This window comes from Acomys minous, assembly GCF_964271855.1.
Source record: "Acomys minous genome assembly, chromosome: 4".
Classification (NCBI taxonomy): domain Eukaryota; kingdom Metazoa; phylum Chordata; class Mammalia; order Rodentia; family Muridae; genus Acomys; species Acomys minous.
The window spans coordinates 70588669-70615924 of NC_140486.1; the positions used below are offsets into that span (position 1 = coordinate 70588669).

General features: G+C 48.0%; 1 protein-coding gene and 1 pseudogene across 2 annotated transcripts in view; one reads left to right on the top strand and one right to left on the bottom strand.

The window, feature by feature from the left end:
- TTC39C (tetratricopeptide repeat domain 39C) overlaps nucleotides 1–27256 on the bottom strand; it is a 92446-nt gene that overhangs the window by 10977 nt on the left and 54213 nt on the right. Inside the window, exons 5-8 of the mRNA XM_084780446.1 lie at nucleotides 22964–23318; nucleotides 20495–20663; nucleotides 6630–6723; nucleotides 3942–4049 (exon numbers count right to left, since the gene is read on the bottom strand). Coding sequence (XP_084636572.1) covers nucleotides 3942–4049; nucleotides 6630–6723; nucleotides 20495–20663; nucleotides 22964–23318 — 726 coding nt within the window. The remainder of the gene's footprint in view (nucleotides 1–3941; nucleotides 4050–6629; nucleotides 6724–20494; nucleotides 20664–22963; nucleotides 23319–27256) is intronic.
- Nucleotides 9383–14870, top strand: LOC311596346 (small ribosomal subunit protein eS10-like; annotated as a pseudogene). Its single transcript, XR_014783618.1, has 2 exons — nucleotides 9383–9466; nucleotides 13109–14870. The product of XR_014783618.1 is annotated as a small ribosomal subunit protein eS10-like (transcript).

Below are 27256 nucleotides of genomic sequence, written 5' to 3' on the forward strand. Positions count from 1 at the left end.
TGGCACCTGATGACTGAGTCACCTCCCCAACCCAAGACCACTCTTTCAAAGTCAAAGGATGAGGTGGCTTGAATGAGAATGTCCCCCATAGGCTCGTACATTTACAATGCTTGGTCCCCAGTGGATGAACTGTTTGGAAGGATTGGGTGTGGTCTTGTTGGAGGTGTTTCCCACCTAGTCTCAGAGTCAGTCAGCTTCCCTCCTCCCTGCTGCCTACAGGTAGGGATGTAATGCTCTCAGCTAATTCTTTTTTTTTAGGTTTATTTATTTATTATTATGTACACAGTGTTCTGCCTGCATGTACACCAGCAGGACAGAAGAGGGCATCAGATCACATCACAGATGGTTGTGAACCACCATGTGGTTGCTGGGAATTGAACTCAGGACCTTTGGAAGAGCAGGCAGCATTCTTAACCACTGAGCCATCTCTCCACCCCCCTCAGCTACTTCTTGGTACTATAGCTGCCTGACACCATACTTTCCATCACGCGGATCTCTGAAACTGTAGGCAACGCTTTCTTTTATGAGAGTTGCCATGCTCCTGGTGTGTCTCCAGGGCAACAGAAGAGTGATCAAGACATTTGATGAGGAACAGAGAGATCTTGCATCTGAGCCACACCTGAACACATACACACCCTGAAGAACAGACTCTAACCTCCCAGCCATCCCTCTTACAGCAGTCAGAGACAGTGGTTTTGAGGTTTCCAAAGCCCACCCCTGTTTGAACATAGGAAGGACTCAGTACTTAAGAATGAGACCTAGCCAGGCGTGGTGACGCACATCTTTAATTCTAGCACTTGGGAGGCAGAGGCAGGTGGATCTCTGTGAGTTCAAGGCCAGCCTGGTCTACAAAGTGAGTTCCAAGATAGCCAGGGCTATATACAGAAACTCTGTCTCAAAAGCAAAACAAAACAAAAACCCAACCAACCAACCAAACAAAAAAGACTGAGATCTAGATAGAACTTAGCATATCTGTTCTTCCACTAAGACTCAGTTACATCATCCCTAAGTGACTCTCTTTTCTGGTAACATAATTCTTACGTAATTTTAACCTTTTAGAAACACTGCAAAAAAATAGTAGAGATCAGATCCAGTAACGCTATTTCCAGGTGTTCTAAAAGAAACTGGGAGCAAGGGCTCAAGGTGATGCTTGAGCACCAGTGTGCTCAGTAAACATGCCAGCAGCAGTCAAAAAGAGGAAGCAACCAAGTAAGTGTCCATTGGTGGATGAATGGGTATGCAAGATATGGTGGGCACACAATATGCAATGGAACATTATTCAGCCACAATATGGACCTGCCTTTATGTGCTCCCAGGAGGCACAGGGCAGTTGAATTCAGGGTGACCGCGTGCTGGAGGAGGAGGCAACCTCCTCCTCCAGCGGGGAGACTTCAGATGTGGAAGTCCTGGGGTGGATGATGGTGGCAGTGGAAGTGGTGCTGAGGCACAAAGAAGAATGCTGAGAACGGAAGGTTTGTGCTGTGTATTTCTCATCACTAGAAAACATAAGATGAGAACGGAAGCCTAGGTGCTGGACACCTGTCCCCTTTGGTCAGTTCACACTTTCTGCCATGGCCAACTCCAACAGAACCCCGCAAGGCACCTTCCTTGACTGTGGGACCAAGAGTTTCTTTTGTCATGTACTCGAACAGAGGCCGTTCACACACCAGGCCCCTCTAAATGACCCCTTGTAAAAAACAGAGATGAGGACCCTTTTCTCACAAAACTACAACTAGAGTGGTCTGTGATCCCCAAACATCTGGCATGTAAATGTCTGGTCATAAAGCAATTGTACATTCATCATCTCCTGTACCCGCAACAAAAACAACACAGAACAGGTGCCCGTCTCCGATTGCAAAACCCAGCCACACCTACCAATCGCTGGCTTTCTTGGGATCACTAGCTTCTCAAAGTGTTGGGCAGACCAGTGCTTACCAATAAGTAGCTCTTATTTTTATCCAAGATACTGGCAAATTGCATAAAATAACCCTGTAAGTGTGAGACATAGCATACCAGCCCACGTATCAGAAATAATAAACAGCATACACAAAGGCAGGAGAAAGGAACGGCCCACAGAAATTGGATACTATGGCACACAGAGATGAGGAGGCAGCCTGCACTGACTGCTCTCTGGTGTGATTTTACACAGAATGTGTTTTATTTTAATTAGAGGAATTAAGGGGATGGGACTGAAATGGGGGAAGATGTCCCACCAAAGGCAAACATTCAAAGGAATACAGGGGTGTTTACAATAATGTTTGGGGTGCTTGGTGGTATCTGAATGTAGTTCAAAGGCAGAGCATAGCAAGGTCCTGGGTTCGACTCCCAGCACCAAGGCAAGTATTCGTGTTAGTCTTGAATTTTAGCTAAAAGAATCCCATTTGAGATGACTTCTACAGAGCAAACCTGAAGATCTTTACGAAGGGCTGCTCAGAGGAGGAGATGCACAGCTCCCCACTTCCTGGTCTTTTCAGTTCTGCACCTCTATAATCCTAAGCATTTTGTGGCTCAGAGACAGATGACATCTTTGCCCACCAGGTGGCAGCACAAAGCCAACTATGTCATCTAAGAGCTTCCAAAAGCACAGAGCCACACACCACACAGTCATGTTTGTTGTAATGCTGCTAAGCATGAGGGTGCCCTGAGCTCTGTGACTACGCCCTGCAAATATGACTTGGCTGACTTGGCAAAATGGGGTTGAACAAACTCAGGCTCCAAGGAACTTACTTGTGAGTATATATAGCACCAGCTAAAACTACTCACATCATGAAAGACATGTCCGACTCTGAAAACCACTCTACAGATCTAATAAATACAAACCAGGAGGTGGCAGAGATGGCTCAGAGGTTAAAAGCAGTGACAGCTCTTCCAGAGGTCCTGAGTTCAATTCCCAGGAGCCACATGGTCCCTCACAACCATCTGTAATGGGATTGGATCCCCTCTTCTGGTGTGCATAAAAACAGAACACTCATATACATAAAATAAATAAATAAATTTATCTTAAAAAATAAACTTTTTCTTTAATCACATGAAAAATAGAATGCTGAGATTGTTGGGAGCAAAAACAGCTTCATGTGGAAGCCTTCTAAAGACTAACAGGCCTGGGGGGGCGTGTGGGGGTGAGTGGGCTCAGCCCTGGAGTTCTTGGCAGCCAGCTGGGTCTCTGGGCATATCTGTCCCATTTACTCGGTTAGAGCAAAGACCAGGATTTGCCTGTTGGTGGAGACATGCGCTATCGCCTCTCTTCAGAGGGACTCCAGTGGTTAAGGCTGAGGCCCTGGCTAAGGGACCATGCCTCAGGAAGGTGCCCTCACCTTATGAGAATGTACTTTTGTCCCCCAGAATCCTCACCCCTTGGGCAGTCCCGATGAGGCACCAGGAAGTAGACTCAGCAGGGTCTGCCCAGCTCAGAAGGCAGTGAAGATCCTCTCCTCCTCCTGGCGACACTAGGTAAGCTTTTAAGCTCCAGCACTTTGAGTCTCCTTACTTTTTTCTAGGGTTCCCTTCCCACCAGTGGCTGCCTGAGTCCACTTCTGTGCCAACGTCTCTCTAGCAGCATGGCTCTTCCCTCTTTCCTCCACCCCCCTGGGCGGATGGCAGAATCCCGGCACGCCTGCCCTTGGGTTTTTCTTTTCACCTCAGATAAATTACCCTTGAACTTTATTTGACTCTAAAGTACTTTTACTAAGGACACTAAGAACCCTAGGAAGGGACCCAGATTTTCCAGGTGCCATGTGGTGGCTCCACAGGTCTCCCCAAGAGACCTTAGCTCCTACCTTTAAATTCTTTAATCATATGGGAACAAGAAGAAGCCATCCCTGCACACCCTTGCACTAAACATCAACGAGGAAGAACCTGGAAGAGGGAGCTCAGCTTCCTCCTCCTCCACACCCACCTGCCAGGATGTGGGGGCTGGCCGGCCACACAGGACAGTGACTCACCTGCAGTCAGATATGCGTAATAGCACTGCGACCATCTGGACTCGTTTTTCAGCCTCTCAAAGGAATCAAACGCATCCTTGAAGTTGAGTTCAATCATGCTGCACCAGCCTACAAAAGGAGCACATTTAGTGTGCTACCCTGAGACAGTGAGCCCGCTATACCCTCTAAGGTAAGATGAGGTGCAGAGTCCAAGGCACTGAGGTTAGCTCGCCACTCTATGTTAATGAGCTTAGACCAACACCCTATGAGAGTGAGCACACTACACCTGCACTAAGAGTATACCTTCACTTAGACGATGAGCTCACTACACCTGTACCAACTAAGAATACACCTGCACTAAGATGGTGAGCTCAGTACACCTGCACTAAGATGGTGAGCTCAGCACACCTGCACTAAGATGGTGAGCTCAGTACACCTGCACTAAGAATACACCTGCACTAAGACAGTGAGCTCAGCACACCTGCACTAAGATGGTGAGCTCAGTACACCTGCACTAAGAATACACCTGCACTAAGACAGTGAGCTCAGCACACCTGCACTAAGAATACACCTGCACTTACATGGTGAGCTCAGTACACCTGCACTAAGATGGTGAACTCAGTACACCTGTACTAATAGTACACCTGCACTAAGACGGTGAGCTCAGTACACCTTCACTAAGATGGTGAGCTCAGTACACCTGCACTAAGATGGTGAGCTCAGTACACCTGTACTAATAGTACACCTGCACTAAGATGGTGAGCTCAGTACACCTGCACTAAGATGGTGAGCTCAGTACACCTGCACTAAGATGGTGAGCTCAGTACACCTGTACTAATAGTACACCTGCACTAAGACGGTGAGCTCAGCACACCTGCAGGTACAGCAGAGGCAGGAAGGGACAGTGTAGAGGTTAGCTGGACAGACTAGACACTTAGCACTGCCATTGAAAAGCACCCACCATAATGAGAAAATATCATTGCGCATTCTCAACTGGTGTGAGAGGCCAGTACGAGCCGGTGCTGAGGTCAGACCCCATCTCTACTCCATCCCAGCCCAGCGGTGTTCTGCTAGGTGGCAGCAGTTTACTCCCACGGTTACAAACTGCCCTTCCAGCATTGAGCCCTAGAGTGAACATGCCAGCCTGTGCTACAGTGCTTGCAGGTCCTGACTCCAGCCTTGTCCTAGTTTTAGGAAGGGGCAATCAACAGGCTTGGGACTTTCCCAAGCCCACATAAGGAAAAACTGTGGCTGGGGGTCCGTTACTCCTTCCTCCATATCATTTTTGCCTCTATGGAAAGAAACTTATGAGCCAGGCTTAGAATCTCAGCACCTTGGAGACAGACGCAGGATGGTGGGGCCAGAAACAAGAAACCAAAACAAACAGGCAGACAACCAAACCACCCCACCACCACAACAAAAGAGCATTCTCGCTCGTATTAGGCATGTCACTAAGAAGTTGTGTCACCCTAGACTTCTCATGTGCACTAGCGGAGGTGCGGTATGCAGTCTAGAACAAACACAGCCTGGCTCTACAAAACACAGTCTTGACATAGTTTAGCCTGAGAGAGTGAGCTAACATGCTCACTCTGTGAGAGAACGTGGACTTGAATTAAATGGAAAACAGAGGCAGAAGGCAAATGGGTCCTCACTCAGCCCCGAGTCCACCCCCCCTCAATCGCTGATTCCTTTACTCTACCCCATTTTGTACAATTGCTGAATCTTAGCCCCACATCCACGACCGTGTGCGGATGGATCTCTAAAGAAGCAGAAGACAGACCAGCTGACCAGGGAGGGCCTTCCACTTGCTGGAAGCCCTGGGTCCCACCTGCAGGTGACCCTGCTGGCTGCTACAAGGGAGGTGCTGTGCCTTAGTTTGCCTCCAGTCCTGGGACACAATGCTGACCCAGAACAACCCAGGGAGGAAAGGCTTACATGGCCCCATCACAGTCCATTGTGGAGGTTGGCCAGGGCTGGCACCTGTGGACAAGGACTGGGGCAGGGCCACGGAGGACATGCTCACTAGCCTGTCTCTTGTTGTTTGCTCAGCCTGCTTTCTTATACCACCCAAGACCAACTGCCCACAGAGGGATGGGCCTATCCGCATCAATCATAAATCAAGAAAACACCCCACAGACTTGCCCACAGGCCAATCTGATGCTCTAGGGAAGGCATTTCCTCAACTGATGTTCCTTCCTCCCATATCAGCCAGGCTCTGCCCCTCCACTGGCAGCACGTGGCTCAGGAGGCTTCAATAACTCATCTGGTACCTGGGAACAGACAGCTAGAAGAGGTGGGGTCCAGCCTCCTCCTAGGCGCTAACTGTTCAAGAGTATTGAACTTTAATGTGTACTGGAGTAATCCACCCCATACTGTTTTTTGTCCCCCAAATCAAAACTGGTAACAAGGAACAGGGAGCACCAGAGAGACAAGCATTAGTGTGAGTGCCAGTGTGAGAGGGTCCTCATCACACAGAGCAGGAGGACTGCGGCACAGGGCCTGACTGCTTGAGCACAAGAGCAAGCAAACATCTCACGGTTACGGATTTCATACAGACAGACACACATGCTGAAGCCTCATACTTACTGATTTCAAACAGACAGACATGCTGGATTCTCACAGTTATTACTGATTTCGTACTGACACACATGCTAGAGTCTCATAGTTACCGATTTCGGACAGACAGACATGCTGGAGCCTCATACTTACCGATTTCATACAGACACACATGCTGGATTTCTCTCTGGTCCACGGCCAGTTCCAGAGCAGTATGGAAGGAAGTCAAGGCACTGTTGATTTGACACTAGAGAGAAAAGAAAAGCAGGGTGACTGGCTATGACCTGACATTAACATCACCGTCGTAAATCAAAACCAGCTCCCCCGCAACCACCCCAAATTCTGATTTTAAACAGAAACCAAGCTATAGCACAGGAGGGCCGTTTAAGGATCGGTAAGAAAACAAATTGCCCTACAGAGATGGAAAATTAGTACAGGTGAAAACTTTTTTTTCCATTTGTGTGTGTGCGCCCATACATGACACAGCCAACATATATGTGGAGACCAGACAACCATTTGTGGGAGTTGGTCCTCATGACTGAACTCAAGCCAGCAGGCTTTGTTGCAAGCGCCCTCGCCCTCATGGCTGAACCAGTTCTGTTTTACTGCTGTTATTCTTTATTTTTTTCTTTTAATCACTACTGTTGTTATTATTTGCCTAAGTTATACATTAAATTGTGACCAGTGTAAGTATGCCTAGGAAAAACCTATATTTAACTTTTGGGTCTCTGTGGTTTCAGAGGGTCTGGGAACACACGTGTCGTGTGCAGATGGCACCGCCATGCATCTGAGTTTTCTTTCCATTAAAAATGTCTTGCTATGTCTGCTAACCTTATGCTATACGGTCTTGATAACAAAAAACATCAGCAGAATCAGAAAAGGTCCAGACTCCTTAAATAGGCACTGAAGGGCGTTCAGTACCAGGCATCTGACACAAAAGGCCTGCCTGCTCACAATGGTCCTTCTGGCTCCCACTGGACTGAGGCACCCTCCGCCCTACATGTCCTATATGAGCAGGGCTGTGACTTCTTGCCCAATCCTCCTCCCTCTATGCCTGCTCTGTTTGCTGCCTCTCCTGGCTCCCGACACTCCTCCCTAGAAGGCAGCATGGCAGGGGCAGCCAGGGCAGGAGGGGGGGTGTCCTGGAAGAGGGTCAGCAGAAAGCCTCAGGGTCACCACGGCTGGGATGAGCCCCAGAGGCGACCTGCAGGGCAGCCTGTGACTCATGGACTATGTGGGCTGAGTGGTTCATCACAAAGCTGTGGCCTGACAGATAACTGCCCTTGTGGACACACCATTCTGTTGTCAGAAAGACTCAAACTACACCATCGGCTAGTCTGGGTAGGGGTTCGAGGTTTACTGCCTATATTTTCCTTGGCCGATGGACAGGACATTCTCCACTGTTGAGTGGAGAAGGAGATCTGACTTTCACACAAACTCTGGTGCCCCATATTTGAACATGTCCCTTGGATGGAGATGCCTGGTGGCACTCAGAGGAAGGATAATAGGTCACCAAGGAGAGACTTGATACCCTATGAGCATATACAGGGGGAGGAGGTCCCCCTCAGACACAGACATAGGGGAGGGGAATAGGGGGGAAGTGGGAGGAAGGGAGGAATGGGAGGATACAAGGGATGGGCTAACAACTGAGATGTAATATGAATAAATTAATTTTTAAAAAAATTAAAAAATTACAAATTGAAGCAAAAAAAAAAACCCTCAAAGTACAACCTTCAGACCCTCAATGAATGCTGCCAAAGAAGCCACAAAGCGGCATTTCACCTCGCCACTCCTGTGCGTAAATGACATGTCCTGTATTGGAGAGGACTTCACAGGAATAAAGAAAATCAGACACTTACACTTACATGTACACTGACCAGGCACAAGACACCAAGTCTTTGACAAAACAACCTTTCCTGAATCGTGTATGCAAGTGAGTGTAAAGGTGAGCATCTGGGTGAGTATGCAGATCAGTGCAAGGGAGTGTGCAGGTGAGTGCAATTGAGTGTGCTGGTGAGTGCAAGGGAGTGTGCTGGTGACTGCAAGTGAGTGTGCAAGTGAGTGTGCAAGTGAGTGTGCAAGGGAGTGTGCTGATGAGTGCAGGCCCTGAGACACTTTTTATAAAGCCTGTCTCCAACTGTCCCCTCAGGATCAGCAGTCCTTTCCCAGCATCCTCTCCTCCCTCCCTCCAGCATGTTTCTTTACAGAGGAATTACAGCATTGGGTACTCTGCTTCATGCATCTCTGGTTAAGTAAGAACACTTGGGCATTCACTCACAGGGTATTTCTGAGTGGGCCACTGAAAGCAAGCTGTCGCTAGCTGTGTGTTCAGTGCACGACAGTGCAAAGCTACACTAAAAGGTACCCGACCAGCAACAGGGTCTGGCACTAAATAACAGTAAAAATAAGACTCTGATGTCAAGAAAGAAAGATGGAAGCCAAGAAATAGCATTGAGCTAGGTGTGGTGGTGAACGCCTTTGATCCAGCACTTGGGAGGCAAAGACAGGTGGATCTATGTGAGTTCAACGCCAGTCTGGTCTACAAATCCAGGACATACAGGGCTCTGTTACATAGAGAAATCCTGTCTCAAAAAACAAAACAAACAAACAAAATGAAGAAGAGGAAATAAAAGAATTAGGAATGAGAGAAAGAAAAAAAAGAGAGAAAAGAATAGCACTGGCACCACACACTGTAGTTCTTAAAGGTCTAGGAGAGGAACACATTGGTCTATTTTCAAAACACTTAGTCAACAAACCAGTATTCAAATTCTGACCTGATTACCTCCAAAGTAAGCTTTCCTGAGGACTGCATATGCTAATTAGATTAAATGAGGAATTCTGAGATCATCTGCACCCTGGGGGGGGGGGGGGCGGGGCGGGGGAGGCACTGTGACCACAGGCAGAAACTGGAAGGATGCTGGCGGAGCGAGACCCTGCAGACACCTTGTTTTGTTTAGCTCAGCGTGGAAGTTGCTTCAAACAGAAGACAGGTAAATAAATATGGCACTGTGCAGAAGGTAGCTTTCCAGGTCCTTGGGGCAGGATCTGGCCAGCCAAGGAGGCAGGAGAAGGGATCCATGTGTTAAGGTGGACAAGGATGGCCTGCAGTCAACTGGAGTAGACATGGCCTTTTAAAAAAACTTGTAGCACAGGGAGAATCCATTAGGTAAGACCCTGGCTGCTAGTGGCCACAACTCTGTTTATCTTGTTGGGTTTAGAACGCCTACCCAGATTACCTGATGCACAAGATGGCAGTTGAAAACAAAATGGCTTCAGGCATGTTAAGCTGGATCAGTGGAAGGGATGTGAGATATTTGGCCTACAGACCGGTACACAGACTTGGGGAGCAAAGGACGCTCATTCTATAAAAGTGGGAAGACTGTGACCCCTCTTTCTCCTATGAGATAGAATTTAAAGCTTCTAGGGGGGTGGAGTGCTTTAAGGCACGACCCCAGGAGCCACCTTGACTTCTACACTAACTCTCACACTTCTCTGATCATCTCTTGAAGAACTTGCTTAAATAACAGAAAGATATCACCCCTTCCTTTTCCCCAAAATAATTTAAAACAAGAAAAATAATCTATGGCAGGTTTTATGGGGAGTTAAAACACCTTCCACAGTACAGAGAACGGAGAATTATTCTCAGTTGAAGAGAAGACTGACAGTTTGTTATCTGTAGCACGTATCACTGAGCCTGGAGAGTACACAGAGAGAAGGCTGCTGTGAGGACCATGATGCTCTGAGTTAGACCTAAACCTTCTGCTTTTATTATAGATTTCCTTATTTTCATCTTATCGTACGAGTGTTTTGCCTAAATGTTTCTGCGCACCACATGTGTGAGGTTGACTGGAAAAGGAGTCAGCGCCTCTGAATCTTGAGTTATGCACAGTTGTGCGGCGCCATATGGGTGCTGGGGACCAAACCTGGGTCCTCTGCAAGAGCAGCGAATACTCTTATCCACTAAGTCACCTCTCCAGGGTGACACTGGCTTTTGTCTGGCAAATTATATGCTAACAAATAGTGTTGGAAAACCATTTGAAGGGTGTAGTCCTGGTGGCCATGTCTGCTTGCCATGTGTGAAGGCCTGGGCCCCACACCAGAGCCCCCAAAGCCGGCTGTGGCGGTGCACATCTGTAACTCTTGCACACCTGTAACTCTTGCACTCAGAAGGGGGAGGCAAGAGAATCCAAAGTTCAAGACAATCCTCTGTTAGACGAAGGCCAGCCTGGACTACGTGTGACCATATCTTAAAAGAACAAAAACAAAAACAAAAACCTTGAGACAAACATTGGAAGCCTTCACAAACAAACAGAAAAACCAACAAAAGAAAACCATTGGCTGCTGAGCCTGTTCTCCTAGGCAATCATAAACAACAGGTGCAGCAGGGCCATGCCGGCAGCCACGGCGCCTTAGGAGGATGCTTTCCCACTTATTCTGGCTCTGCTCTTCCTGGTGTATTCCTGGGCATTTTCTCCATTGCTCTGCACAAAATGATGTGGACTTCAGCAGTTGGATCTTGCCAGGTGAGGGATCCAGCACTGAGCTATTTCTTTGACCTCACGTTCTCAAAACTTCCTGTTGTTCTTCCTCGGCTCTCCCATGGAGACACATAAGTCACAGGACAATGTCTCTCTCTGTGATAGACTCATTCATTTGCTGGCTACAAGTATCGCTTAAAATATGGAGGGCGAGCAAGCCAGGACTCGCTCCTGCCTCGGTCCTGACTCTGACGTTACCAAGCTCTGCCGACAAAAATGGCTTGTTGCAGGCTTCTATCTATGCCATTTTACCAAAAAGGGAAACATTTTTGGTATATACTGGTGACTACACAGGGACCGCAGGTTAGTAAATGACACTCTGAGTTCTATGCCACAGAGACGCTGTGGAGTTACCAAGTGCTTGTGAGGTCTGTGGACATTCTGACGTCAGGACTCCTGAAGTGCCGGCTCACAAGACAAGAGTCCTCAGCTGGTAGTTACAGACAGCAGTGCTATCAGGCGGCATGTGAACGCACAGCATTTGTGCAAGAAATCCTCATCTGTTTCTTATGGGCTTTTGCCTCCTGCCGTGTTCCCGAATAAAGCTGAACCACTTAGCAGAAGAGGAGTTAAAGGACATTCAAAGCTGGATGACAGCTGTGACACCCTGTGGATGACAGTGTCCCACAGCTGGTCCTCCTCACCTTGTGCCTGGACAGACAGCTGTGACAGCCATCTGTGGATGACAGTGCCCCACAGCTGGTCCTCCTCACCCTGTGCCTGCACAAATGGCTGTGACACCCACCTGTGGATGACAGTGCCCCACAGCTGGTCCTCCTCACCCTGTGCCTGGACAGACAGCTGTGACACCCGCCTGTGGATGACAGTGCCCCACAGCTGGTCCTCCTCACCCTGTGTCTGTACAGACGGCACACACTCCCAGTGCATCAGTAGGAGAACACAAAGGCTCTGCTGAATGTCATGTGGCCTTAAGAGGCTGAGACACTGAAATCCAACCAAGTTTTGTCGATCTCAATCTCCCACCTCCCTTCCACACTGGGCCCCGCCTCCTCCCCAGCCCAGTGATGACAGCTCACTGGCTTGTCTCTGCCCTTTGCTTTCCTGTTATGATTGACCCTGTCACGTGTTCATATCGTTTCTTGTGGACAGGCCTTTTCCTATTTTTTGTGACCTCCCTCAGCAGGTCTATGAATGTCAAAGGCACTAACTACCTGAACATGTCTGGAAAATAGTAGTGGCAGCGAGTTCTTTGGTCTCTACATGGTGAGTATAAATCTCCTTGGAAAAGAAGTCACCAAATCCTCCATTAACAGAAGTGGACCTGAAGTGGAATCGCACACAGGATTTCCTTGTCCTCTCAAGTCAAGCCCGTGACTGGGGAACACATGTGACAGGAAAGTACTTCTTCCTGGGACTCCCAACTCAATTTAAGTGACGGACACTGATGTCCAGACGAGACACCAAGTCCTCAATGTTTTTGTTTGCCTGTGTGATACCACTGAAGGCTGGCACCCTCTAGGTAGCAGGAGCTGCCTTGCTTATATAGATTAGCACATAGGATCACAGCTGCATGCCAGGGGCCAGCAAGAAGGCTCAGCAGGCAAAAGCACTTGCTGTGCAAACTTGGTGACCTAAGTTTGATCGCACATAATAATGGAATGAGAGAACCAAGTTTACAAGGGTATCCTCGATCTCCACATGCATGCTATGGCAGGTATGCTCATATATGCTCACACATGCTCACACACCCACACATACACTCATAACCCTCACACGTGCTCATACATGCTCAACATGCTCACACACCTCCACACACTCACATATGCTCACAGCATTCACACATGCTCACACACACACATACACAAATGCTCACCCACATGCACTCACATACTCATGCATGCTCACATGTACTCATGTATGCTCACATGTGCTCACACAAGCGCGTGCGCACACACACACATATAAATAATAATAATACAATGCTTTTTAAAAAATCTAAGCAAGGCCGCAAAGTGTACTAGGTGTTGAATGTAGCCATGAGCATTCTAGCCAGGAACTGTACCACTGAGCTACACTCCAGCCCACAAGTTCTTGTAGAAATGATCCCAATCAATGTTTTCTCTCCTACACCAGAATGCTGTTTCTTGACATGCTGGAGAAAAAGAATTTGTATTGGGGGCAAAAAGCAGGAAATTGTAAAGAAATGTGTTCCTGTTAAACATGATATCAAAGGCTTTCCAGCCTCTGCCTCAGACCCTGCAGCTGCCACGATGTTGATGCCTAGGAAGAACCAAACTGCCATCTAGGAACTCCTTTTAAAGGAAGGAGTGATGATTGCCAAGAAAGATGTCCATATGCCTAAAGACCCTGAGCTGGCAGACAAGAATGTGCCCAACCTTCACGTAATGAAGGCCATGCAGTCTCTCAAGTCTTGAGGCTGCGTGAAGGAGAAGTTTGCCTGGAGACATTGCTATTGGTACCTGACGCAATGAGGGCATCCAGTATCTCCGAGATTACTTCCACCTCCCTCCGGAGATCGTGCCCACCACCCTGTGCCACAGCCGTAGCCGTCATGAGACTGGCAGGCCCCAGCCCAAAGGACCAGAGGGCGAGCGATCTGCAAGATTTGCAAGAGGTGAGGCAGACACAGACATCTACAGAAGGAGAGCTGTGGCCAGGGTGCTGTCAAGAAAACAGAGGCTGGGGCTGGCTCAGCAACGGAATTCTAGATTGGAGGAGGCTTTGGTCATGGATGTGGTCAGCCACCTCACTGAAGTTGGAGATTGTGTTGAATAATGAAAAAAATGACATCAAGAATTAAAAATAATTGGCAGGAGAATGCAAGGAATCTGCTCAGGATACAAAGAAAGAGTGAGCATACTGGTCTGTGAACTCAGTCGCTGCGCTCAGAAGACTGAGTCAGGATCAGCGGATTGGGCATCGATCAAATGGATGGAGAAACAACAGAACACGAACAGAGACGGACATGAGAGAAACAGAACAAGGCCACCATCAAGAAAGCGACCTCAAAAAGGTCCCCGGAAGTAACGGCACCGTGGGATGTCATCGGGTGTCTGCTGTGGGCCTGATTAGAGTCACAGCTGCACCAGCATCACAACCTCAGCCGAGAACATCCTCCTCGCCCTCCTCTTGGGTATCAGCAACCACCCCCCACGGCCTTCTAACTGCCATTGTCTAGACAGGCAATAACTGCCTCACGTGTCTCTCCACACGTGCCTGTCCCAGAGGCATCACACAAAATGAATCGCAAAACTGCATCGACTTTGCGTCTAGTTGTTTTTCTAGCGCGTACAGCAGTACACGCCGTACTGGCATGTTGGCAGCATGTTCTTACTCACGCTTCCTTCCTTTCTGTTGCTGAATTACAGGCCACTGTATGGCAATACCATATGTTGTTTATTCTTTCACCTGCTGATGGACACTGGCCTTGTCTCTTCTTCTTCTTCTTCTTCTTCTTTTTTTTTTACTATTATAAAAAATATGGAATTTAAAATTTTTCATTTCTCTTGGGTATATTCCAAGAACTGCTGAGTCCTGCAGTAAATTGATGCTTAGCACTTTGAGTGCGTGGTGTGCTAGAGACTTTCCCGAAGTGCTGTCCCACTTCACATCCCCACCAGCAAGCAATGAGGGCTCTGGCTTCTCCACAGCCACACCAGCACTTGTTTCCAGCTGTTTCTTCTCCACAGCCACACCAGCACTTGCTTCCAGCTGTTTCTTCTCCACAGCCACACCAGCACTTGTTTCCAGCTGTTTCTTCTCCACAGCCACACCAGCACTTGTTTCCAGCTGTTTCTTCTCCACAGCCACACCAGCACTTGTTTCCAGCTGTTTCTTCTCCACAGCCACACCAGCACTTGTTTCCAGCTGTTTCTTCTCCACAGCCACACCAGCACTTGTTTCCAGCTGTTTCTTCTCCACAGCCACACCAGCACTTGTTTCCAGCTGTTTCTTCTCCACAACCACACCAGCACTTGTTTCCAGCTGTTTCTTCTCCACAGCCACACCAGCACTTGTTTCCAGCTGTTTCTTCTCCACAGCCACACCAGCACTTGTTTCCAGCTGTTTCTTGCATTGTTGCCGCACACAGCGAGGCGGGTGCTAAGTCCTACCTCTCACTGGGTTTGATTGGCAGTTCTGAACGACTTTCAACACCAAGTATCTTTTCATAGGCTTATCGGCCCCTTGCACAGTGACAAACATTCACTATGGGCCACCAGTGGGCCAACATGGAGGCTCTGCCAATGGCCATGTGACCTTAAGAGGCTGGGCCACCGACACTGGCCAACACTGCAACATCTCTTGGATGAATTCCAGGGAGGACTGCTGAGTCATGGAGTAAACTGATGCCAGCTTCAAACTGGGTAATTTACCTTTTTGTCATTGCATTTTAATACTGTTGCTGGACACAAGTCTTTCATTACATACGTAATTTATGAAATCCTTTTCCTTCTTAGGTTATCACTCTACTTTCTCAGTGTTTACATCCCTAGTGTTTCACTGTGGCTCCATCCATCGAGCTTTTTCTTCTGTCTGTGTATTTTCAGTGCCATGTATAAACCACTGCCTAAGCCAAGAGGTCTGTCATTGTAGATTTTATATTTACAGCTATTGCCCCTTTGCAAGTGAATTTTACATGAGATGAAACAGCTTTGTGTTCAGTTGTTCCAGCACTATTTTCTGGATTTTTTTTCCATTGATGGGTCTTGGTGCCCTTGTGAAAGGTCAGCCGACCAACAACAATCAGGAGGCTCTCTTCTTATCGATCCTTGTATTTATTCTTACGTCAGTGCCGTGCCAGCCTGATTAGTCTGCAGTAACTTTTCCAGCTTTGGTCTTCTCTTTCCAGACTCTTCTGTCTATCCTGAGTCCCTTAAGATTAGGGCAGCTTGTCCACCTCAACAAAAAGCAAACAGGCATTTCTGGTTTGTTTGTACACCAGAACGGGGACGGAGGGGACGGAGGCCAGGATGTCACATATACCAGGGAAGCATCCCACCACTGAGTGACATCCCCAGTCTCTGAGCTGCAGTTCTGAGAGGGATTGTAGGGGACTTTGACAGGGGGTGGATGGCAATCCAGAGAGCACTGCCGTCTTGATAATGCTAGGTCCCCTAATACGTGTAATTTGTTATGTTTTATCTCCAAATTGCTTCATCTTCCATTACTAGGGGCCTAAGTAGAAATACAAACACAGGGTGGGGAGACTTGGGAACTTGGCTGAGTAAAAAAAAAGTGCTTGTCATATGACCAGAAGGATCTGAGGTCGATGCGTAGGACCTGTGTAAAAGCTAGGTATGGCTGCCCAAGCCTGTTACCTCAGTGCTGGGGGTGGAGACAGGAGGAGCCTGGACGCTCACTGGCCAGCCAGCCCAGCTCAGTCTTCGATTGACAAAGATAGCCAACATCAAACTCTGACCTCCATATGCATCTGTATGCATGTGTACATGCATCGCCTGGCACCATAAATGCAGACACACACACACACACACACACACACACACACACACACTCTATAGGGGTAGGATGTTGCTGCCGTAGAGTAACTATACTTTTGCCTGTCCTGGAGATTTCATATAAAATGAACCACAAAATTACATGGGGCTTATATATAGCGCTTTTTTTTTTTTTTGGAGACAGGGTTTCTCTGTGTAGACTTGGCTGTCCTGGACTTGCTTTGTAGACCAGGCTGGCCTCGAACTCACAGAGATCCACTTACCTCTGCCTCCTGAGTGCTGGGATTATAGGCATGTGCCACCAGGCCCAGCATGTGTCTAGCTTTTTTTCACATAACACAATTTTGTTTCACACTCATATACAGACATGCGCCCAAGTGCCTCATTACCACAGTGGGGGACAGCCAGCCGCTCACTGCCTGAATATAATCTCTCTTCACTTAATGCGAACTACACAGCAGTTATGCTTTTCGGTTCTAACCATGCCTCTAGAGTTATAACCACAGAAACTCAAGGGGGAAAAAAAAGGAAACTACTATGTAAGTCACTCAAGTGGCAGAACTTCCTGTCACAGCAGCACTGGAGAGCAATGGTCAACAACCCCAGGAATAACTGCCCGGCACCGAGAAATGATGGATTACCAGTACAACGAAAGCACAGTCATCTGCATGTCAGTCATTACTAAAGACCATGTCAATGCATGTGAACATCAGATTTGTAAGTAAATTGCACAAAATCTCATGTATGCATGTTACAGGCTACAAAATAACATGAAGCAAAATAACTTAGAGATTAATCATAACTGGGATGTTACTTTTCTAATTGCCTGACGCCTTAAAATAAACTTGTGTGAAGCCGGGCGGTGGTGGCCCATGCCTTTAATACCAGCACTTGGGAGGCAGAGGCGGGCAGACCTCTGAGTTCGAGGCCAGCCTGGTCTACAGAGGGAGTTCTAGGATAGCCAGGGCCACACAGAGACCATGTCTTGAAGAACAAAAAAGTAAAATAAAAATAAATGCATGTGTGCGCGCATGCGCTCACATGTGCGTTGTATGCCTGTGTGTGTGTGTGTGTGTGTGTGAGTGTGTATTAAACAAGGTGTATTAAACAGCAGGCCACACACAGCATACACAAGGACACACTGTAGCAGTGAACTTAGTTGTGACTCAGCAATGACACTGCCACGCAGCAAGATGGCTTTAGCAACTCTGCAATCGAGGGCATCTGGAGAGATGGGGCATTTGACTGCTACCCTGGAACTACCGTGGATACAGCAAACAGGAAGCTACCTCATCCTCTTAAGACATACTTAGGAGCCCCAGGGATGGAAACCACCTCTCCAGCTTGTCCAGCTGGGGCGAAGAAAGCAGCGGGCGCGTTTTATTCATACACAATGTGGGTTACTATTATCTTCTACTGTCAGTTAATGTCCCTTTTTCTTTAAACGATATGATATGGCTTTGTTTCGTGAAGAGTCAAGGACAGACACGTGCTCCACCCCCGGCCCACCAGATGAAATCAATAACTGCTGCTGTACTTCTAAGAATAAACAGCAACCATGTTTTCTGGGTGCTTAAGGTAATTAAGAGACGTGTGTAGGCTGGAGGAAAAGAAGGAGACAACGATTAATCGAACGCGAGGGGGGGGGGAATTAGCTCTCTTCCTGTGCTGCCTCTTTCCTGATCCTATTAATAGCAGTATTACCTCATGATGACAAGGCGTGCTGTTGCTGCTGTCATGCTCAAGGCTCAGGCTGCCTTTCAACAGAGGATCTCATACTGGGAGTGCACAGCCTTTGACCTGCGGCCTGCCTTCGGCCCCGGCTCCTGCTCCCATGACCTCCGCAAGTCTCTTCTTTTCTCTATCTGATGAGTGAATCACCACAGCGACCAACAGCTGCCACTTTTCTGTCCCTGCCACCAATCAGGGGCGAGTGGGCTAAACAGCAGCGCAGACCCGCCATCTTCGGGAAGCACCAAAGTAAAGTGTAATTTCATTTAAACGGAAGTACGGAGTGAAAGTATTACAGCGAGCTTTAAAAGGGCCCTCCGCGCCCCACTTTCCTTTCTGTGATATGGCATTCCAACCAAAGCAGCTTTGGGAGGGAAGGGCTTCTCTTGCTTCCAGATCACAGTCCATTACTGAGGGGGTCAGGCAGGAGAGACTTGAGGCACAGCCATGGAGGGATGTTGCTTGCTGGCTCACCCACATGTCCATGCTGAGCTGCCCTTGCCATATGGCCCAGGACACCCACAGGGGACTGGTGCCACTGACAATGGCTGGGCTTTTCCACATCAATCAACAATCAAGACGATACTGCCACCTCTCCCCCCCCCAATAGACACTGACACAGTTCCGTAATGGAGGCTTTCCTCCTAAGCTGTGTCAACTACAGCCAGCTGGGACATGCCTCTACTTGGTAACTGCAAAAACAGGTCAACAAAAGGGGCAGAAACAGCAGGGATCAAACCAGGGTGGCAGCTGTACGGTGAATTCCTCAGAGACTAGATGTGAGCCTGGTCCTCAACCCTTTGGGAAGGAACCGGGACAACAGGTGCCAAGAAGTAAAGGTCACTCATCAAAAGAGTCTCTACAGACACTACAGAGGGGTGGATGTCCCTCACTGTGCCTTGCTCAGCAGGAAAGGGCTCTGGCAGGGAATTCAAAAGATAGCTGGTCAGGCAGGCAGAGCACTGCCTCTTACAAGAAACAACCAACCAACACTCCCCAGATGGTTGTACATGGAAGGTTCCAGAAGCAGGGCCACAATGGCGCATCTATCTTATCATTTCAAATATGTATGTATTTATTCATTCGTGTGTGTGTGTGTGTGTGTGTGTGTGTGTGTGTGTGTGTGTGTGTATGTGTGTACTCACGCATGTGCACCTGACAGAAGCAACCTGGACAAGCTGACTTCTGTACCAGCAGAGAGCCGAGTCCAGGCCTTCATTGACTTGTTATTCCTATAGCTGCATCACAGTTTGTAAGGACTCCCTCCAACACCTCCTGATTGGTTTAATAAAGAGCTGAGGACGACGGGCAAATAGCTGAAGCAGGAAAGAAAGGCAGGATTTCCAGCAGTGAGAAGAACTCTGCGAAAGAATCTGCGCCAGACACAGAGGTAAAAACAAGTCCCCGGACTAAGGCACTGAGGATAGGTAATGCGCCACATGGCAGGATGCCAGTATTGTCTGCTTAGAATAGCTGAGAATCTGCCTAGCTATAGTGCCTAAGCGTATAATAAATATAATAAGTCTCTTTGTCCTTATTTGGGAGCTGCGGTCGGTCTGAAGAAAGTCTCTTTTTAGCTTGGGGCTGACTTCTGACAGCAGGAGGCCAGAAAGTGTTACAGCTTCCAACTGGTTTATTGACAAGTATTGGTAAGAAAATGGGTGACATTTTAAGTGAGATAAGCCTCATGCAAGACAAAAGACACAGAGGAGAAGAGGGGCGGGGCTACACAGCCAAGGCAAGGTCTGGGTTTGAAGAGAGACAGTCTGAGCTCATGTGTGGGAAATCTCAGGAAGTTTCTAGAAGCCCTTTTGGAGCCTTATTTTCTTTTTCTGTGACCTGTGCTCAGGCTGGCTCTAGGATGGGACTGGATCATGTGGGAAAGCGCTTGGCACATACATACAGAAATTGAGCAGATGATGAACACGTGGGAAAGGCAATGTTCATCTCAAAGCTGGTGATATCACTGTATAAATCAAATGTTAGCTAAGATCAGTGGGGGCAATGGTTACAGCCTGTGTCTTTCACATAAATGATTTCACACTACCCTGTGCCTTAAGCCCAAGTGTCCCAGCCCTTCTTGTCACCAATGAGGATGCTCGCCCTGGCTCTGCCCCTGTCTCCTGAACAGGTAACTGGCTAATATCCCAGGTGCCTGGGAGGGTCCTCTTCAGCCTTGATGTGACAGAAGTCACCAGGAGACATGGTGTTCCTGTGCCAGTGATATTCTGGCGCATGCACAGTGCCCCTGAGCAGCAATCAGGGGCATGCCATGAGAAGTTCATTTAAGAGGCTGGGGAAGGTGCCATACCTCTAATCGCTGGATCCGTCCCTTGAAGAACATGAAGAGGGAAGAGTTTGGGTAGGCAGCCTCCTTCTTGAGGAGGATTTCCTTAGCTTCACCCAAGCCCGCTTTGTTATCACTGCCATCCAGGGCAAAGAATGGACGGACCACGGTGTGGTACCACAGCAGCGCTAACCTGAAGGGTGACAGGGAGAAAGGGACATTGAGCAAGGCTTCGCAGAGATGGTTTCTGTTTTCAAAATAAAGATCAGCATGTGCTCTTCCAAAACTGACTTTTCCCAATTAAAATCTTACTACATGATATTCCAAAAAGTATGGCCAGAGTGCTTCCTCGTTTTTTCCTCTGTCAATTCTGGGAAGCTGCTACTTTAGCAGGAGCTATCAGTCGTGGCAGAAGCACCCAGATGTGCTGCTACTAACTAAAGCACCTGGATTCCACACCTCCCGCATCCTGGGCACAAAATGGAGGCAGTCGCCATCAGTTTCTTGTCTCTTTGTAATAAAAGTGATTACATTTTGTAGAAGTGAACTGTGGCTCCTGCTGTGTTCATAAAAGGCAGGTTAGGTGTGATGGCTCACATCTTTAATGCCAGGACTTGAGAGGCGAGGCAGAGACAGGGGAATTTCTGTGTATTCCCAGGCAGCCTGCTCTGCATAGAGAAGGCTACATAGTGAGTCCCTACCCCTATTTTTAATATATATATATATATATCATATATGGTATATATATATCATATATGGTGTATATATATATATAATATATGGTATATATATATATATCATATATGGTATTAATATATATATATGATATAAAGCCATAGACTCTAGATTTAAATGTTGAATCCACAGCAACAAATTATATATAAGCATTAAAATAACTGAGAGAAATAGATTAAGGGCTGCTTCCCTAGCCTTTGAGGATGTTAAACAATATAAATACATAAATTACTTAAAATTGTGTGAGTTCAAGTTAGTTAAATTAAAATAAGCTAGGCACACAGAGAGCAGAATCTCTGCTGAGATCTGCTGTAATAAACAGACAGGCGTTTAACCTGCACATCCAATACTTTGATGTGGAGGCTACGTCTAGCGCACTGGAGAACCTAATCCCCATGTGGAGAGTGTATTATTCTGCAGAATTAATTCCAATGCCTTCTCAGAGATAACCACAAACCAGTACTCAGCCATAAGCAAGAACACATCCACAAGTTACAAGCCTGTTAGTAACAGCAATTAGTAAAGGGCCACTGTTTGTCTAACTTACTGCCTGGGAGTGGGTAAAGCTGCTTCCCGTGATTTTTACATGACCTGCAATCCTTCAACACTAACAGGTCAGAACTGCATCTCACTGAGGCCTTGTGGGACATCGCAGAGCAAGGAGGAAGTTTTGTCAAGACAGTGTCAAACAAGACCAGCATGTGGTCCAACAGCTGAAGCTGCAAATAGGGGTTCCTGTCCAGCCATTTAATGTGTATGGATGGGTGTGTTTTGCCTGCGATACATGAATTTACTAGATTGTGCAGTGTGCGGGGAGGCCAGCAGAGGGCATCGGAGCCTCTGGGACTGGAGTGCTGCGAGCTTAACCTGAAACCTCTGTGCACTTAACTGCTGAGCCACCTCTCCAGCCCCTGGACTGAAATGTTCAAATGATGTCCTTTTAAAAAGCATTTTAAATCATTTAAATTTTTAAAAGACTCGATTTAGTGGGACACTGGACGGCAGCTAAACTACAAAACCAACTAACTAGAATCTTCAAGGAAGATCAGCCAACATTTGTATATTTATAAGGACAAAAACTTCAGAATCACACAAATTTTGATCTTGTAAGTTAAAAAAAAAATCAGACGTGTGCATCTGAGAGACTATGGGAAAGGCTGGGCAACTGGTCAGCTTACCATTTAAAACCCTGGACCTGGGGCCGGCCTGGGAGATAGCTCTTCTGGGAAACTGCTTACCTCCCAAGAGTGAGGACCTAAGTTCAATGCCCAGAACCTACATAAAAATACGGACCAGGCAGCTCATGCTTGTAACTCCAGTGCTGGAGAGGGGCAGCAGGTGGACCCCTGGGCTACCAGGTCAGCTTGAAGCCAAAGAGAGATGCTGTCTCAAGAAGCCTGTCTGTGAGGATGATAGCCAAGGTTGTTCGTTGGTCTCCACATATAATTACACACACACACACACACACACACACACACACACACACCATGCTCCCCTTCACTCACACATAAAAAGCAAGGAACTAACACATCCAGGATGATTCCGGAGAGCTAGCAAACACTTCCCCCAGCTAACAGGATTATCTGTCATCAGCAGCACAGAACAAGCACAGAGCGTCCTTGACATAGTATGAGAGGCACACAGCATCATTATCAACCAGTCAGTATTTTTCCTGAAGTTCCTTTCACAGTTTGCACGGCTGCTGACTTACTTTCAATACTACGTTATCTACCAAAGCATTGCAATATAGCTACTCACGTAGCTAAAGGGGCCTTCATGTCCTTACTTTCGCTTGCATACGTCAGTGAAGAAAGGCCCTGTAGGCGGTCTCCAGGAAACCCCAGCAGGTTGATGATTTTGAGCAGGTTTGGGGGTACCATGGATATGCAAAGGTGAAAAAGGCCATATCCAAAGCTAACAGCACCTTTCAGTCTGTTTAGGGACTCCTCGGTCACCCCTTCAGCCACAACGTGATTATCATTTGCAGCGTCAGGAGACAAGGGCTCTTCCGCGAGCTTCCTCTGATAGAGCTCTTGCAGGGCGTTGATGTCCACATAGCACTTATTGTAAATCTTCCAGGCTTTTCTAAGGATCCACCCACCTTTTATGTAGGCTATGAAGAGAAGGAGAGAGGAGAATTCAAAACCAAGCAATAGCATTTGCACTCGTATCATGGTACAGGACAATTGGAAAGAAAGTGGGGGGGGGGGGGAAGCAAACACCTAAAAAAAAAGAAATGCTGTTATTAGCTGTCCCTGCACCTCACCTGCTTCATGGGACTTGCACACTCCGGTCCATGTCCTGAGTAGACATATAAGAAATTGCGAGGCTCTGTCTGCTACTGCTGTTAGCAAACTCTTCAAACAGAGGAGGAAGCAAGGGAGGGGAGAAATATGTAGGAAGGGAAGGAAGAGAGGAGGAGGAGGAGAGGGGAGGGGAAGAGAGGGGAAGGAAAGGGGGAGGAGAGGGGAAAGGAGAAACAGATCAGGGCACTTGCCCTAAGCCTGACCCCAGGGACCCACATTGTGGAAGGCGAGACTTGATTCCTGCCAGTTGCTCTTTGATCCCCACAGGCATTGGGGGCCATGCGCTTCCCCCTCCCTTGCATAAACAAAATAAATAAATGTAATAACAACTGTAAATGCCCAAACCTGGCTAAATGGCATTATGAAACTACCGTTTGCTTGAAACATCACACTTAGTTCAGTTTAACAGAATTTAGTGCAGGGATGCCCCACCTCAGACACTGATCTAGGTTAGCCCAGAGAAGTCAATGTATGTACAAGCAGGGATGCTCCACCTCAGACACTGATCTAGGTTAGCCCAGAGAAGTCAATGTACAAATCTCTCTTCTTTAGGACCTACAGTGATCTTTTTTCTTTTGCCCCCGCTTAAACAAATACTGAGCTTAGGGGTGAAATGTTCCTTTTTATTTCCTCAACATTCTTTCCTCCCATGTAACAAGTGTGCAAAGCCCTTCCTCCTTCCTCCTCATCTGGAAATTGAGAGGAAAACTCACCTCCATTTTACCCCCATGCTTTCCTTATTAAAGAAAGTGCAATCTTGATTTATGAGAAGGCAGCTTTGGGAAAGCGGTAAACAGGTGTGTGACACAGAAGGGCCAGAGGTCGAGTACAGCAGAGGACATTGCCATCCCTGGGTTCAAGTTCAACTGAGGGAGGAGCTGAATGGTTACAAAAACATGGACAATGTCCAAAGTTGGGAGTGAAGGGACAGCCTTGAGGAAACGCCGAGTAGTCATCTAGGTCAGCAGAGGAATGAGAGGAAAGCACGCGGCCATGGCAACCAACAGACACACCCACTCAGTCCCATCTGCATGGAACTCAGTCAGCCAGGCAGAACTGAATGTCACCTGGTGAGAACTCCACTCTTATAAGTTAAAAAATACAGTGAATTTCATGCCTAAGAAAGCACATTGGTCCCAATGTCTATGAAGTTATACAGTGACACACACTCAGAGAACTTTAACCTGAGCCAGTAAAAAAACAAACAAACAAAAAAACCCAAAAAACAAAAAACAAAACCGAAGACATTATTGGACTAGTCAAGATTAGAAACAAAGCTAACACGCAGAAAGAAATTCTCTAATTCACCTTGGAGTAGAAACAGACTGTCCTGGAGTTGCCCGCCCACCCCCATCCTTGTATCAGGATGCTCTAAGGATGCCACCACTGTGTGATCATGCAGATTATGCAGCCAGGAGGGGCAGCTGGCTTTGGGCACCCAAGTCAGCAGGGGCTCTGTTGGGGGGACTGCTCAGCACCTAACCCAGCAATGCCTCCATCCAGCAGAAAACACAGCACTCAGGGCCCAGGCGCATGACCTTCTATGGCTCCTCTGAAAGGTCAGATATAAATCATTCAGCTGCTGTGAAATGTCTGGGCCAGAGGAGCCAGCAAAAGAGCAGGGAAACCGCAGACCATTTGTCCTACCCCTGGAGGGCCAGGCACCAACCGGAAAGGACAGAGGGCGGGGCTTCAGGAAGTCCCAGCACACTCAGAGTGGAAGTCCTTCCTGGAAAGGGCAACTTCTTAGAAAATGAAGGCCCCCAGTCATATCACATCGGCCTTGAGTGAGTTTTCCATGGGGACCGTATCTGGCATGAGCACCTGCCTTAGGACTCCCCTAACCATGTGTCCTAAGGAAGCCGGGAGCCCCACAGTGAAGGGTCAGTCAGGCTCAGCCTTCCTGAGACCTAGGTAACAGACTCTGACAGAAAAAACCCTTGAAGAAAAAAAGGAAAAACGTGTGTGCATAAGTACACATGTACATGTGTGTATGCATATACGTACATGTACATGTGTTTGTGTGTGTGCATCTGTGCACACATACATGTGTTTGTGTGTACATCTATGTACATGTACATGTGTTTGTGTGTGTGTGTGTGTACATGTGTATGCATCCTAATGTTTGCCTGGGGGGCTGCATGGTTGTGTGCATGTGAGCACGTGCATGTAAGGCCAGAGCACACCACTGGTATTGTTTCTCAGGAAATGTTTTCTACCTTCTTTGAGACAGCCTGGAGTTCGCTGAGTGGGTGACACTGGGTGGCCAGTAGGCCTCAGAGGTCCACCTGTCTTCACCTTCCCACACCCTGCCTGAGAGGCATGTACACCCCCCCTACCCCATCTTTCCATGTGGGTTCTGGGGACAGAACTCAAGTCCTGTTTACGAGGCCAGCATTTCACCAGCCGGACACAGGTGATGATTTCGTTGCCACCAGCCAACCCACTTCCCTGCTGTCTTTACCCACAGACAGGAGACGTCTAGTGGGCCCAGGCTCCCACTGGCAATACATTTCCTGCGTGGCACCCTCCTCCCTGTTCCTCTCTGGTTCACAGACTGCGCACTGAGCACGTGCTAGCGAGCAGCACCAGTCATGCCCCAGAGACACAGAGAGGAAAATGCATCATTTTGCTGTTGTCCTGTTCCATCTGGTTTTGTTTAGTGCGTCCTTGTGCAGTGGCCTAGGGCTGCCTCAAATGTCCGATCCTTCTGCCTCAGCCTCCGAAGTGCTGGGATTAGAGGCTCGCACTTAGCCCTGCCCCATCTGGCTCACTCTGTAACTGCAGAGGGACAGGGACAGAGACCCTCGGCGGCCTTCCTCTGTAACTGTGAATATCTGCTAGTCACAGGGGCTTCCTGAGTTAGAATTTACTTACTCATTTTTTCCACTGCTACACCACAAGCAACCTCAGGCCAAGACCCATCCTCCCTTGTCTCTGGCCATCTGCACTTGTCATCTCATGAGGCCACACACCTGGGGAGTTCTAAAACACATGGGCAAGATGGACCAGTGAGACCTTGTCCTCCAGGACGGTACAGTCAGGCTTAGAAATGAACAAGTTCATCACCAGGTGACAGTTGCTCACTTGGCCACACACGGGGTACCCCTCTCATCACCCTGGCCTGACTGGTGAGGTCCATGAAGAAAGACAAAGGCTTGGGCCACACGTGACCAGACAAGAGAGGAAGGCAAAGGGGCTGAAGTGTTTCTAAAGAGAGGCAGGATGAGCTAAGATACAAGCTGCCAAAAATGAGGCCGGGCATGGTGGCGCACGCCTTTAAATCCCAGGGCTTGGGAGGCAGAGGCAGGCAGATCTCTGTGAGTTCGAGGCCAGCCTGGTCTACAAAGTGAGTCCAGGACAGCCAGGCTACACAGAGAAACCCTGTCTCAAAAAACAAACAACAAAACTAAGCTGCCAAGGATGTTTCAGAGAACTTTGAGGAATGAGTGTATGGAATGCCAGGAGGGATGGGTTCTGAACTGCTACCCACGAAAGGGACTTGGCCCCATTTTGTGGGTGACGCAGGCCAGCTACATGTCCAAAGCACGGGTGCAACACATAATAGGAGGATGGCTCCAGCAGCAGGAGGTCAGGCTGGTGACACTAGAAGCAGGGAGCATGTCAGAGGAGGTCTGAGAAAAGCCTGCATAGTGGGGCTACAAGGAGGTGGTGGCACAAGCAGCCATACAGAGCAGGCAGAGAGATTGTCGCAGCAGAACTCGGTGACAAAGCAGGAAAATAT